At 37.7% G+C, this 15774-nt stretch overlaps 1 protein-coding gene across 2 annotated transcripts in view; it reads right to left on the reverse strand.

Annotated features, from left to right (window-relative positions):
- Positions 1–722: 722 nt before the first annotated feature.
- The window catches only part of ndufs4 (NADH:ubiquinone oxidoreductase subunit S4), a 64138-nt gene continuing 49086 nt past the window's right edge, over positions 723–15774 (reverse strand). For both annotated transcript variants that reach the window (XM_002941029.5, XM_002941030.3), the window contains exons 3-5: positions 3995–4167; positions 2243–2316; positions 723–938 (exon numbers count right to left, since the gene is read on the reverse strand). In XM_002941029.5, coding sequence (XP_002941075.1) covers positions 835–938; positions 2243–2316; positions 3995–4167 — 351 coding nt within the window. In that variant the 3' untranslated portion in view covers positions 723–834. The remainder of the gene's footprint in view (positions 939–2242; positions 2317–3994; positions 4168–15774) is intronic.

Genomic DNA, 15774 nt, shown 5'->3' on the forward strand with positions numbered 1-15774 from the left:
TTTAACACCTATTGTATTGTATACCCATTCTATTCTGGATATACAGAAATGGGGGCTTGTACCTTGCCAAGAGGCTGCTAATCCCCATGAATATACTGCTACTAAAAGAGGGGTGGATGGAGACTGGGGGAAGCAAGGCAGAGCTGAGGATATAGGGGAAAGAGCAACGCTAAGATTTACTCATTTTAAAAATATTGGGGGTAAGATGTTGTCTGTAACCTGGCTTTCACAAAAAGGAAAAGTGGTGGCTGAATTTTGAGGGATTGCTGCTTGTGTATAGGGGTGTATAGGGGTATTTACCCCGGTTTTAGCACCATTTCACGCCAAAAAAGGCTATTATCACTTTTGTAAATTGCCCCCATGGTGATAATTCTAAAAGTTACATTTATTTAAAGTCTGGGTGCAGAATAGAGATTCTTCCCCTGAATAAAGAGAGAATGCCTTTGTAATACAGTAAAAGGAATGTAAGATGACTCATTTAGAAGTAGGAGCTACTACAAAGCAGGAATTCTGCTTGATGGATTACAAAGTGGCTATGAAAACACTGCCACAATACTATAGGCTGCTCAGCTCATTTAAACCTCCCTATTACTGGCCTATGCGTACTGCAATTTCCTAAAGGTTTGAACACCCTAAGTCGCCGCTGCTATATATAGATAAGTTTATCAAAGGCTCAATTGGAAAACTTCAAAAACATTTTAAAACAGACTCCACAAGATTCATTTGTAGTTTAAAGGTCATATTTATTAGGAGATTAAGCGTATTATATTTGTTCTATAAATATAGCGCAGCTGACTGAGCTCACAGTCAGACTTATGGATAGCCAATAACAATTCATTTTGTGGATACCCTTGTTCGCTTGTTCCAAGAAAAATTTGCTCCGTAAGACTTGGATTTTGGTTTTGGAATCCTCTTCTCCTCAACTTCATAGCTCCATCCTAAAATAAATTTCAAAGTAAATGTATATATCATTTATAAAATGATAGGGGCTGGTCTAAAAATAAACGGTCAACGAGCAGAAAGAAGCAATTTTACGTTTTTAATTTTATGCAGAATTGCTGCATTTGTCTGTACAAATACATCATTATTTATAGTTACTCAATAGAGTGCATGTTTGGGTTCCAGACTGCATTCTAATAAAAGTATTATCCGAAGAGGGCAAAACCCCAGAGGTTTTGGGGCCACTTTAGAGGGCCACATCAATCCCCCAATTATAAATACAATCTGTTGGGTCAACAGACTCTCTTAGCATGCATTAGATGACATTATGTGACTTAAATAACAGACTAAAAATGATTGTAGAAATACATATAGAAGAGCCAAGTTAACTGTTGCCTGGGCTACACAACAATATAAATAAAAATATTAATCTGTGGTTCAGTGTGGTTGGGTTGTTCTATCCTACTAATCATGTGTGCTCTTTAACCTGCATATGTAAAAAAAAGGCACAGGAGCAGTAACCCATAGCAACCAATAAGATGTTTACTTTTCAACAGGTGACCGTTAAATGTTACCTGCTTATTGGTTGCTATGGGTTACTGCTCCTGGGCAAACTTAGTGCCTTTTATTACATTACAAATCCATTAAATCTGCAAGATCTGTGGCTGCTACAGGCCTGTTATGGTTGGACCAAAATAAGTCAGAGGCTGAAAATGACAGAAATAGCTATTTTACCAAATGATTTCTGTACTATACTTAACATAATTCATATAGTAAGTGCTAAAATACAGAGGCAGGCCAAGCCCGCCGGGGGATCTAGGCAACCCGGCCGGCCACCAGAAGCCCCACCCTACATGCAAATAAGCATGCAGAGGGACATCATGAGGGGAGTGACTGGTGACAACTTTCAGTGGGGGCAAGAGAGCCTGGGCTATTTCAATAGGTGGGTAACTGGGCATTTGCCCAGAGGTGACAGCTGACCAGGACAGAGGGTCCACCATAAAACTTGTCATCTGGTACAGCTTTTGACATTAAATTTTTCTAATAAAAACCAGGTATATTAGGTTTTTTCAGCTCCCACGCCTGTTGCTCAGGGACGACACACCTAGGGGACCATGTCTATTTCAGTAAGCAAAGACCACTGACATTTACCTGCTTCAATTAAGTTTTATACAAAGTTTTTGGGGCAATGGGAGGACAGCACTGCCCTCAGCCCATTGGTACCTTAAGGGTTAGACACCACAAGAAGCACTAGAGGTGATAAGATCATCATTCATTTTATTACTCTACAAGGATTTCTTACCATTCTTTTCAGCAAAAGAGATAGCATCTTCTTTGGAAGAAAAGGACAGCAGCATATTGGACAAGGGATCCGCCCTTCAAAAAAAATGAAATGAGAAAAATGTGTATTTAGCTTTCTACTGTTACATTAGGAGAGAAAAGCTCAGCCACTCGCAAAGCCGATGTTTATTAAAAGAGCGCAATTACGCAGTTAATCTCCTGGAACCAAGTTCTTGCTCCGGCACCATTTCCATATGTCCCAGGTTTATCTCCAGAATACACAACATAATCAAAAGAAAGGCATTTACCAGAAACATATACTTTGAACTTAGGTAAATATGATCCTACACAGCATATGCACAGAGGAAAGGGGGAAAGTTTCAAATCAGGTGACCACACTGTTTGTACAAAGAGCGTATCAGGCAGGTGACAGCTTTAGTGAAATATGGCCGTATGGATTTATGGGGCCGTACTGTTTAGGTTCTCAGGAGCCTGACTATAAACTCATGTTAATTTTACTTAATGGATAAGTTTCACCCTGCACATACATAATACATGAAAAATCTCCTTTGCACCTATAGAGAAAAATGTGTACGGCAGAATTATGTATATATTTATGCCATGATGTTTTAGCATAGTCTTTAAACTTGTAAAAAGCAGTGAGGTAAAGTCTCATTGTGCACTGATTTATAAACAAGCATATGATGCAATGCTCGCTTGTGCTCAATGAAGCATGAATTCTGGGGAGACCGTTGCATTGTGGGAAAAAACATGGGCATTGTATCCCAAAGTGCACGTTGTAGACTGCATCAGGGTAAGTGAATGCACCCTAATGTATTGGGGGGAAGGTATTAAGAAGGTGAAGCTTGCCTAGGTTCAGTAATGGACAGTCAGCAATTAGAATTTAGTGCAGGGAGCCCCAACCTTTTCACTTGTGAGCCACAGTCAAATGTAAAAAGACTTGGAGAGCAACACAAGCACCATAAAAGTTAACAGAGGTGCCAAATAAGAGGTAGGATTGGCTATTAGGCAGCCTCTATGCACACTATCAGCTTACAGGGGGCTTTATTTGGTAGGAAATCTCGTTTTTATTCAACCAAAACTTGCCCCCAAGTCAGGAATTCAAAAATAACTCCCTGGTTTGGGGCACTGAGAGCAACATCCAAGGGGTTGGGGAGCAACATGTTGCCCCTGAGCCACTGGTTGGGGAACACTGATTTTGTGGTAAAAGTGTTTGGTGGCTATGGGTGCAATAATCGTTATTATTTAATTTCATAAGTGATATCCATCAATTAGACATGAAGCATTTGCTGACAGCTGTTCTACCACTAGCCTGAAGGTTACCAGCGATGGAAGGGGAATGCTACTAATAGCTGGAGGACCTCAACTGATGCATGTGGTACTTGTTATCTCAAGTTAGGTGGTTGCTCCCTTTCCCAGAGCCCTCTTTTTTATGATGTCAATTTCCATGAAAGATTTTTTAGGCTCTTCTTATGTTATCACTTTGCACACTTTACACAGAGCTTTAATATTATCACAGAACCCAGAACCAAACAACTACAAGTCAGGGCATCAAAATATTCACAAATCAATAATTAAATGACAATTCAAAAAGGAAAAGCAAATGCCGATCAATACTGTTTATAGATCAGCGGTAGATCAGTCATAGTAATTTAAAATATCAAGAAATAGAGAAAGTCATAAGGAGTCTGCTCTCAAGGTTCATTATCTAGCAGTGTTGCATGTAATGCAGTATTGTTTATATGATACCTACGTTGATGCCCATCCCATTAAAGGGTTTTCCCAGCGCTCCCGAGTGTCAAATTCTATCTTCCATCTCTTTGTGTTCTGCACACCAGACTGCATTGCATTCCGTGCAGGAACAAAAATGTGGACTTTTCTTGTTTTGATGTGCTCCTCTGGAACGCCACTTATGGTACTAATATCCTAAAATAAGAACAAAAAGACTGATGAAGTTTCTAGATTCAGCTTTGCATTTCATACTTTATTCCTGCAAGGATCAATTAAACAAACATTTCACGTGTTTGCAGTTGTGTCACGCCCTGTATTTTTATGGTTCGCATCACTTTTTTAAGTATGTTGTGAAAATGCAGGGCTTAAACATGCCCTCAAAAATAAAATGCGTAATGTGTTGAGACAATAATTGATTTAACCTTAACTATGTAGTCCAAATAACCAAAGGGAAAAAGATAACGTTTCCGAATCAGTAGTCAACTTCAGAGTCTTTCCATAAAAAGGGAAAGTAATTAGTGTCTCTAAACTGCTCACTGCCATTTGGGAGCTGACCACCATTAAACAGGAAGTGCTGTTGCTGCAAACCAGAAATTACATCATCAGAAGTGGGTGGGGGTAGAAAATATATATATAGATAATATAATATTAAGAAACATATATAAGACCCGCAATGTGACCCGCATCTGAAATTTCTACCTGCAACCCACAGAGTACTCGCTTTTTTGTAGTAAAACCCATGGGTTCTCGACCCATTGCAGGACTCTAGCACGTGCAGCTCAAGCTTTCCTCCTTAGGGTAAGGGTGCACAAAGAAGAAACTGCTGAAATCAAATTGCTATGTAAAACTGTAAAAATAAAATAATACAAATAAAAATGCCTTGTATGCTATTGAGAGCGCTCCGGAATGGCACAGCACAGCGTCATAAAAGAACATGGTATTTATGTTCCTATTCTGTCCTTTCTGTATATCTGGAATATGGGAAAACTCTGCCATAGTCTATAGCTGCCATTTCCCCTTTAAAAAAAAAAAAAAAAAGACATGGTGCCAAAAATTGGCTGCATAGCCTGAATGAATTAATGAATGAAACAGTTTTCAGTAAAATTACAATTTTGATGCCAGTCCAATAAAACTGAAAGGTAAAAATGTTATTGCAAATATATATATATATATATATATATATATATATATATATATATATATATATATATATATAAAATACTTTTTTCTACTCTTCCTCCCAGAGCAATCTGTGACAATGAATCCTTCCAACTGATAGAATGAAAGATTCATAATAATAATACAGGTAATGGAACCATTATCCAGAAAGCTATGAATTACAAGATGGCCATCTCCCATAGACAACATAATCGACATTTAAAAAAAATGATTTCCAGTGCTTTGTACTTGATCCCAACTAAGATATAATTACCCCTTATTGGGGGCAGAACAGCCCTATTGGGTTTATTTAATGGTTAAATGATTCCCTTTTCTCTGTAATAATAAAACAGTACCTGTACTTGATCCCAACTAAGATATAATTACCCCTTATTGGGGGCAGAACAATCCTATTGGGTTTATTTAAAATTCAAGTGATTTTTAAGTAGACTTAAAATAGGAGATAAAAATTACATTAAGACCCCTTATCCGGAATTCCCCCAGGTCCCAGGCATTCTCGATAACAGGTCCCATACCCCTGTAAGTCTCCTACCATTTCCACCACGTAAGCTATCCCAGTCAGCTTTATTTATATATGTAGCAACTGAAAGCTAAGATGAAAATGACAACAAACACATGACTATTATTACAGACCTCAAGTAGAATCCCATGAAGGGGATCTTAAAAGGAATCAGCAGCCGTAGGGTTAACTGAATCCAGTGCAAAGACAGAGTCACTGACGCTCTCGTCCTTCAGAGAGAGCAGAACAAAATTTAAATGGCTTAAACTGGTTACAATATTAAAACTAGAGAATTCTGGGATGGGGGGAGGGGTGCGTGGACCCCCCGGACCCCTGTTCCGACAGCCATGGGCTACTGCCAATTGTACGCTCCGCAAAACTCGAGATTTTCTTCGCTCTGTGGGTTTTTTTTCATTGTTAAAGTAACATGCCCCCAATTTGTTCAAATTCTTATTTCCTTAAACTGTGTTTCCTATTTTAATTAAACATTCACGCTGCAAAAGATTTATTGAAAATGCGTTCTTAATTAAGGTCCCACCAGGGAATAATAAGTTAATTTAATAGGCATGAAATCATTTATTCCAGATAGCTATTACTATAATCATGGCAACGTTTTACAACAGCACCGGCTGACTGAGCTCTCCAGTTGAAAAATGAAGACATATGCTCCAGGTGTTTTTATATAAACTTATTCATGCTGATTTTTTATTATTTCAGTGCCCCCCATCTTTATTTATAACCTAATTAAATACTACAAAATATATATTTTAACAAATAGAAAATTATCCTGAACAACATTTGAGTTACAAGGGTAAATAAATATATATGTTTGGGAACCCTATACATTTTCTATATTTTTATATGAATGTGACCTAAAACATCACCTGATTTTCTAAGTCCTAAAAGTAGATGAAAAAAACCTAATTAAACAAATGAAACAAAAATTATTATATTTGGTCATGAATTTATTGAAAAAAAAAGATCCAATAACTTATGTGTGTGTGGCAAAAGTAAGTAAATCACTCTCAGTATTTGGTGTGACCCCTTGTGCAGCAATAACTGCAACTAAAAGGTTTTCGGTATCCGTTGACCAGTCCTGCACAATTAGGAATTTCCTCCATACAGAACAGCTTCAGTGCTTGGATGTCGGTGGGTTTCCCCACATGAACTGCTCACTTTAGGTCTTTCCACAACATTTCAATTGGAACAAGGTCAGGACTTTGACTTGGTCATTCTAGAAAATCCCCCTGAATTTTTCTTTAACCATTCTTTGATAGAACGACTTGTGTGTTTAGGATCGTTATCTTGCAGAATGAACCACTGTCTCTTGAGATTGAGTTCATGGACAGGTCTCTCAACATTTTCCTTTAGAATTCTCCAGTATAGTTTGGAATTCATTGTTCCATCAATGATGGCAAGCTGTCCAGGCCCAGATGCAGCAAAACAGGCCCAAATATTTTTGGGGGAGAGCAGTGGCTTTCTCCTTGCTACCTTTCCATACACACACCATTCCTCTTCAATGTTCTCCTGTGGATGGGCTTCAGTTGCTTAGAAGTTACCCTGGGTTCCTTTGTAACCTGTCAGACTATTAGATGCCTTGCAGTTGGAGTTATCTTTAATGGTCGACCACTTCTAGGTAGGGTAACAATGGTGTTGAATTCCCTCCATTTGTACAGAATCTGCCTGACTGTTTAGAGATAGTCTTGCAACCTTTTCCAGCTTTATGGACATCAACAACTCTTTTTCTGAGGTCATCAGACACCAAGCTTGTTCAAGCCATGATACACATCCACAAATGTGTGATCAGGCTTTATTGGATCCCCTTTCTTTAAACAGGCTCAATCACACCCGATTGTCATCCTATTGACTAAAAACACCAGACACTGATTTCACCTTCAAATGAAATCCTCAGGATTCACTGACTTTTTCTACACACAGATGTTATTGGATCATTTTATTTTCAATATATGACCAAATATAATAATTATTGTTTCATTAAGTTCTCAATGGGGCAGATTTATAAAAATGTAAGATTACAGATCAGCACATACAAAATTACCCACTTTCTATTCATCCCTATAGGATTTTTAGAAGCATATTTATCAAATGGTGGACTCTAATTTCACCATTGATAAATGTGCTTCTTAAAATCCCATGGTGGGTGAATTTTTCTGTGGTGAGCTCAAATCTCACATTTTGATAAATCCGGCCCTATGTGTGCGCATAACAGCAGATCCGCTCTCCTCTGCCTTTATAAAAAAAATGTCTGTGGAGGAAAGTGGACAATCCTCTTAGTGTGCCCTAAATCTCCGATATTAGAATAATAAATAGAATTGTTGATGAGGAGGCAAGGAAACTGTATTTTTGAAGAATGAGAGTAAACAGTACTGGTAGAAAATCCAAGGGGAGACAAGGAGAAAATCATTTGCTTTCCCCATGTGATGCTTAAAATCATTTTGACCTCTGCAGTAAGCTCAGATGGAAAAGATGGCCAAACATTGTATGATAGGGTCACCCAGTGCAGTTGTTTTTAAATAATTGCACCCCAAGATGATCAGAATATATCTGCATTGATGAGCACTATAAATGTGACCCAAGTCACTGGCGACCTGTGTGGACTTCTTCACACAACAACTTTTTTTTGTGTGTGTGGCCAGACAATTTGATTTCCCTATAAGTAGCGCTTGGCTTATATTCATGCTATTAAAGTTAAGCGATAGATCCTGAATCATAGAATTCATAAATCTCATTTTCGTATTTAGCTTTTAGTTTTTTTTTTAATTAGCCATAACATATTTGTTGCTGGATGCAAATTCCAATTATACACAGCCTTGGGTGGTTATCTTGTCAAGTTATAACTAACTGGAACTACCAAAAGCCAAAAGAAAAATAAATGAGTGGCTGTAAAGAAAGAAATCTATTTATGAGGTATGGTATACTACAAATGTATCCATACCATTTAGTCAATGAGGGCTCTTGTTGACAGCTGGCTACTTATAATGCAGTAAAGCATCTCGTAGCCAGCTATGACCCAGATTCTAATCAAGTCCTCTGCAATACTGTCTAGACTGGCATTTTCAGATGACATTCGTGCTTTTGTATGGAAAAAAAAAAAAAAAAAAACCTTCCACAGAACACCCTGTGGGCTGACAAAGCAAAGATGCTTGTTAACCAAGAACAGCTTGTTGGCTAGAGTTGGATAGCAATAAATAAGCACACTTTAAGAACAGGTGCAACTATGGCCAGTAAGACATTGCTACACTGCTACACAATGTGCTTGTGTGTATGTTCAACAGCTTAATTGAGGTAAGATGGAAAAAATAGATCCCATTAAAAACAACAGTTTTGCACCTCCAGCGATATCACTAAAAAAACCTTATAAAGAAAATACTTATTCCACAGTGCTATTTCTGTCACTTTTTCTAATGACGTTCATTATATTGCAACTAAAGCTGGCTACAAAGAGTTGTTTCATACTACAGGGCACATTCATCAATGTATGATTGAGTCCGAATACGAAAAATGTGTCTTTTCTCTAAGTTTTAGAACTGTGCGAGTTTTCTGCGATTTTTTCGTTAGTTTGCGCAACTTTTTTGTACTTTGCACCACTTTGTGCAACAAAATCTTATTTGTCACAACGAGTATGAAAGTTTGGGATTCATTCAAGCTTCAGTATGGTGACTTTCCTTGGGCCATATCATGATATTTTCATGCAATTAATGCACATCAGAAATTTTCGTATTTAATCCAAATTTTTCCTAAACGTACTTTTTAAGATCCAAAATTCGGACTTTGATAAATCTGGCCCTATGTGTTTATTTAGGAGGGTCCGTGTTTGCACTCCCCAAACAAGAGATTAGTCAGTCAATATTAAGACAATCAATGTGGTCAGTGCAATATGGCAATACAAATATGTCCAACAAGTATGATATTTTATTAGTCAAAAGGTCAGATATCCTTAAGATGCCCTCTCGGTGTACAAGACCACTTGTGCATGTTCTACAGTTCTACTTGATTTTTATTTGACCCTAGCTATCTATTTTAACATATTTAAAAGTTAAATATTGTTTTACATCAGAGAAATCAGAGAGGGAGAAATGAAGAAAAGGGTGCTTTGAAATCTTTAAATACCTGCACTCCCTTTTCTAAAAGGTTAACGGTAAGACTTCAGCATTCCTTCTCCTCTTCTCAACCACTCGGCTCCCTTAGGAATTTACTTTGGCTGCTGGCTTCTGAACATGCTCTGTTCCTCTCAACTCAAAATAGTTTCCATAGAAACTCTCCTCTATCTGTAGAAACATGTTTATTTGTAAGAGGGAAAATGGCTGCCAGGTGAAAGCTGCTATTTGTTTTTAAAAAAATGTGATGGTGCTGGCAAACAGTGGGGATATATGTAGTACAAATGAGGCAGTTTGTCTAAGGGAGATGAGCTCAACTTTAATACATGGTAGATAAATGTAGGGTTTACATGTCCTTTAAAGAAGAGGTGCCTTAAGGTTTTCTACTAACAGTTGCATCGGCCGGGGTTATCAGGTAAGCGATTACAATCCCTGGGGTCACCTACCAGTCACCTCGTCTCCCACCATACACAAACCAAAAGTTTCATACAATAATATTTGAGCGTGTATGGCCACCTTTAGAATCAACAACAACAGCATGGATCAAGGTGCAATCAAAGTGCAATCCTCTGCACAATAGTGAAACTAACAACAATGGTCCTGTTTGAATAAAATGTGGTTACCTTACGTTATGCAGTGCTCTAAAGACATGATATCATTTTCCCCAATTTGATTTAGACTTTTTTGGTATAAAATATTTACATACCTTTACAAATATGCACCTACAAATTGTTGCTAAATTATCTTTATAAAACAGTTCTTTTTCTTCCTAACAAAAGCTTAAGCAATCATAAACCAAGCCCTGCATTTTTACCACAAAGCAATATATTTCAGCTACATCCTTATGTGGTAAGCACAAAGCTTTGTGGCACAAATATATCTCTCTTCCAAAAACTGTATATGTTATAACAGTATATGGTCTTCGTTTCCATTGCTACGAGACAATCTTGAATTTTCAGTTCTCCTGCTCTACCACTGATACAGCATCTGTGAGTGGCTCTTTCTACTGCTATTTCAGTAGGCATTGGTCAGAGGCCAAAAGGAATAGATCATTTAAACATTCTGATAACTAGAGAACAGTGCTGGACAATTTAACCATTAACTTCCTCATGGTCTTTCAGCATTGAAAGAGTTATGAAAACAGTGGGAATGCCTGATGTACTTTAGAATGCAATCACTCCAATAAATGGCATTTTTATAGTCTGATGGTGCTCAAGTAAGATGAACAAAATCTAGTCTAAACTAATGGTCTGCAGATTGGGAAAGCAAATACACTGTTCTTGGCCACTTGAGATTGGTTTTCCAGCTTTAGAGGCAATAAATTTTTCAGCAATAACCAAACCTGTAAATGGTTCATGAGCCTGGATTTAATACTACTTTCCCTATAAATCATGAGTAAAATGTATGGTTTTGGTTAAATACAAATTGCTTTTTGCTGGTATATTGTATTATAACAAAGTTACAGGACTCGACAAGACAAATCTATAAAATGTATTGCATCTTGGCACATAATACTTTCTTGTAGATAATGCCAAAGCCCATTGTTCAGAAAATTACATCGATATAAATGTTTTTTCGGAAAGTTTTTAAATTCCTCCTAGAAAATTACCCCAAAAATTTACTTTGACAGTGACACGTACCTACAATTAATACAACTTCTTTAATCTCGCTGACATCTCACCCTACCCTTGTCTGTACAAGCAAACTATTTTAATCACTTTGGTTACTGGGATTTCATTTGAAGCCCAATAAAATAGTTCTGGAATATAATTTTTTTATGTATATGGGGTATCTTACATGCCTCCTGGGACAAACATATTACACAGTCCAATGTTACTAATGTCTACACTACAGCTCTGAAACTGTTGTGGAACTACAATGCAAAGAATCTTTCCACAGCTGAGGACAGGCGGGGGTTGCTGTATTATTAATATGGATGTCTTAATGCTGTCAACCAGGATGCCTTTGGAAATGAGCCATGGCTATTTTTGTTTCACCTTGTAAATCTAGTTGTGGAAATACCCAGTTGTTTTTTTTTTTTGGTCATGGGTTAGAAATAGACTTATTTTTTTTTACTGCCATGGGACATAAAAATATTCTTATTTTATCAAAACGTTTTCTGTATATTTGTAACATTTTCGATTTTCATTTGTTGGTTAATCTTATGGGTTAAGCTTTATGGTTATGATTCAGAACTTTACTGTTTTTGAGTTATTAACCACTTAAGCCTTCCTGTCCTTTCTAAGCAAATTGGTCTTACTGGGAAGGAGAGAATGTTTGGTGTGAAAGGATTTAAGAGCTGAACCGTGAATTCTGTATAAATGGGTAAAAGTTGCTAGAGGAGGAGGTGAACCCTGCTGTGAAATTTTCCATCAACATCTGATGATTAAGGCGCCCCAGCTCAGTGTCAGATATTTGGCATGTTTTTGGAGTCGTACATTCGTGGTTGGCTTAGTTTGTTTGTACTAAAAAAATTCCAACTTCTTTTTATACACTGTATACTTAAGTAGCAGATGAGACATGATAAAAGATTGATTTGTTTGGCCTGCAGGCCAACCAATATATAATAATGTATACTGTTAAACAGTACTATTAGACAGAGCTTCGTCAGGAAACCTGGACCCTTGCCTCCAGCTTGATTCCTAGAAAGTAGCAACTTGTCCAGAATTTCAATTCTTTTTTGAGTCCAGAGCAGAAATGTAGGCAGGACTATTTACGGCACAAATAAAGTCCAAGGCAAGCATCGAAGGGCAAAAACTATTCATCCTTTGCTATTTTCTTGTGGTATGTGCATTTGGCTTGGGGGTATTAAAACTCTGAAAAACACATTACTTGTGATACCTGTGCAAATGCAGGCATGAGAGTAATAAGAAGGTCAATAAATGGTAATATGTCCCAATACTGCCCCAAAGGGGACAAAAAGGGTATTTTGGGCACAAATGTTATTTTGTACCAAATTATCATTAAAAAACCATATCTCCGTCTCGCTGACTATTGGCCAACTATAGACAGATTCTCACTCTAGTGATCAGCTACTTTCAAGTGCATGCTTGGCTACACTCAACTGCAATGAGCTTGAAATACCCATCCGTAACTTAAGTTATAGCCCTCAATAACAAAGAAAACACCACCGGAATAACTGCTGGCCGTGCCCTATCCAATGGCAGAAGTAAGCCAAGTGTCCTAACAATGTCTAAAGGTCCTCATACACGGGCAGATTGTAGCTGCCGATATCGGTCCCTTGGACCGATTCGGCAGCTTATCGGCCCGTGTAGGGGCAGAAACGAGCAGGCTGGCCGACCAGGTTAGAAAATCCAGTCGGATCGGGGACTGCATCTGCTCGTTGCTGCGGTCCCCAAACCGACTGCCCCATTGCCGCCTACATAATCCGATCGTTTGGCCCCAGGGCCAAACGATCGGATTATTTTATTTTTTTTAATTTCAAGCTCCCCGATATCGCCCACCCGTAGGTGGGGATATCGGGGGAAGATCTGCTCGCTTGGCGATCTCGCCAAGCGAGCGGATCTTACCGTGTATGGGGACCTTAAGGCCTATTTATCACAATTAAGATTTGTGTAGTTTTAGAAGTTTTTTCTACTACAACTAAACTCACAAATTGAAAAAGCATGAATGTTTCCTTATTTGTTAAAAAGCATGAAAAAAGGTGAATACCTTGAATAGTGAACATTACATCATTTAGCACCAATAGCTCCCCTCCAAAAACACTTCTTTCGAAGTGAAAGAACAGCAAAAAAATTGGTCAGCTTCCACTGACTTCTACATGAGCTTGTCAGCTTTTAGATGGTGTATATTTACATTTGCGTTTTTCATGGTTTTTTTAATTAAGAAAATTATTATTAATAGTGCAAAAAACATTGAATCCCCAGTAAAAAATATATATAATTTAACATTTTATAAATTATTTCTCATTTCAGTCCAAGAGGACCATTACATGAGGACCATTGTTTGTTAAATGTCAGGCTCTCTATACTCCACACTGTATACTTCTGCATACCTTCAGAAACCTTCTCTGGGTACCATAAAATGAGTTACTTTCCTATGTGCAAGAGAACTCAGTTGTAATTTGAAAAAATAATGAAGACTCATAAATCTTAAATGTGCTCTTATTTATAAAGAAACTGAAATCTCAAAAACTCAAGCACATTAAAAAAAAAACTTGAATGCAGTGAAATCATATTCTACCCTTAATTTTCAATGAGTCAAATTTCATATTAATCCTGAAAACTTCCATTGTTTTTACATGAACTTGCTTAGTTTTATGTTTAATAAATTTAAAAAAATGTAAGTTTTGGAAACTCAAATTCACAATTTTGGCTGCAAAAATAATGAGTTTTTTTCTGTTTGAAACCCAGCTTGATTTGGCAAATTCACGCACGGTTTCCTTTATGATTGCAAAGGCTTGAGAAACAATAAATCAGGCCCTAAGTCTATGCTACAGATACACAGAAAAGGTAAGAAAGCTGGGGCTGCATTTTTATACCTGGATTCTGCATATGGCTCTCCTTGTATGTGATTATGAACAAAAGTAGAGGAGTGAAGGCCTGGCCAGACAATGAGTGACTGGGTTGGTCAACTTTATATTGTGATATGTTAATGTAGCAAATGCTACTTTGTTTCTGGTGGTGTTAGGTAACCATAAGAAACACAATCTTGGATGAATCTTTTCCTTCTAGCAAACTTTGGGCTAGATTCCATTTAATAGGTTCATTCAATTCCAGATTTCCCCATAGACTTTACTGGAGTATTCATGCTATATGTTTTTCTCATGGGATTGAACCTGGCAGATTATGCTTTATTAGGGAGTTGCAACACAAATACAACCAGTGCACATTCTGGTAAGGATTACACATTGGAGACACTTTAACACGGATTTGCTTCACAATTCTGAATTACTGACTCCTAAACTGCAGGACCTGACACACAAATCAAACCAGGACCCCCTTGCTCTCTGGCTGTGTCTGAGTAGGAGCCCACTGAGCTATTATTTCTGCAGTTTAGAGCTGGAAACCCTTTTGTTTTAGGCAGACAAGGCGTATAATGCAACAAACACAATAAAAGCTGCTGTTTTTGCAACTATGGTTTAATTTTGTTTCCTATTTTGCAAGGAAAACCATCAAAGCTTTGCGGCTGTAGAGAGATCTTTCAATGACCCCCACAGAGAAGAGTTCAGCCTGGTGCCACATAGTTCTTTTCAAGAGTTCAAATTGTTTTCATGGAATAGTAGAGCAAAAACTGTCACCCATTGAAATGCCACTTAACGGATAGGTTCCTTTGTCACCGGCTAAAAGCAATGTGGATAAAATGCTCACAATAGTGCACTGTAACACGTTTCAGGAGTGGAAGAAATCAGCTTGTCTGGAGTATGCTAGTAAGGCATAAGAATAATAAAGTTGCCCTTTATGTGTCAAGCGTGTGATAGGTGCCAAGTCTTTACAAAATCATTTGCAATTTTAGCTATGCAACAGCACCTTACATGTCCTCCAACAGAAACAGAACTGTTCTGCTCAGACCCAGACTGAGCAGCAAGCAGACACATGGCTCAATAATAACCCTTTCAGTTCTCCAAACAAGATACATTTTCACTTCCTGTGTATGTATGCTCATAAAATAACAAATCAATCTTGCTTTAGAGAACAATATTACTAAAAAAAATTATATTGGATAACCAATTTCATAAAGTATTTGCAATGGGCTGAAATAAGTAACACTGAAAGGATTCCCGGTAATCTGACCTATTTTGTCACTTAGAAATCACTTTCATGTAGGGAAAAGTCTCCTGACAGTCGAGAAAGTGTTAATGAATTAAAACAGACAGATGGGCCAAGGTGTGTTGGACTGTTTTAAACAACTGAACACATTTATTGTCAATGGGTGTGAATACACAGCGTTGCGTACTAACACCTACCTAAATCATGAATTCCTGATGCAAATTGCACAAGGGGATTAATGATTTGGACAATTATTTTTTGCCCTGATCTGATCACT

This window comes from Xenopus tropicalis, chromosome 1, assembly GCF_000004195.4.
Source record: "Xenopus tropicalis strain Nigerian chromosome 1, UCB_Xtro_10.0, whole genome shotgun sequence".
Lineage (NCBI taxonomy): Eukaryota > Metazoa > Chordata > Amphibia > Anura > Pipidae > Xenopus > Xenopus tropicalis.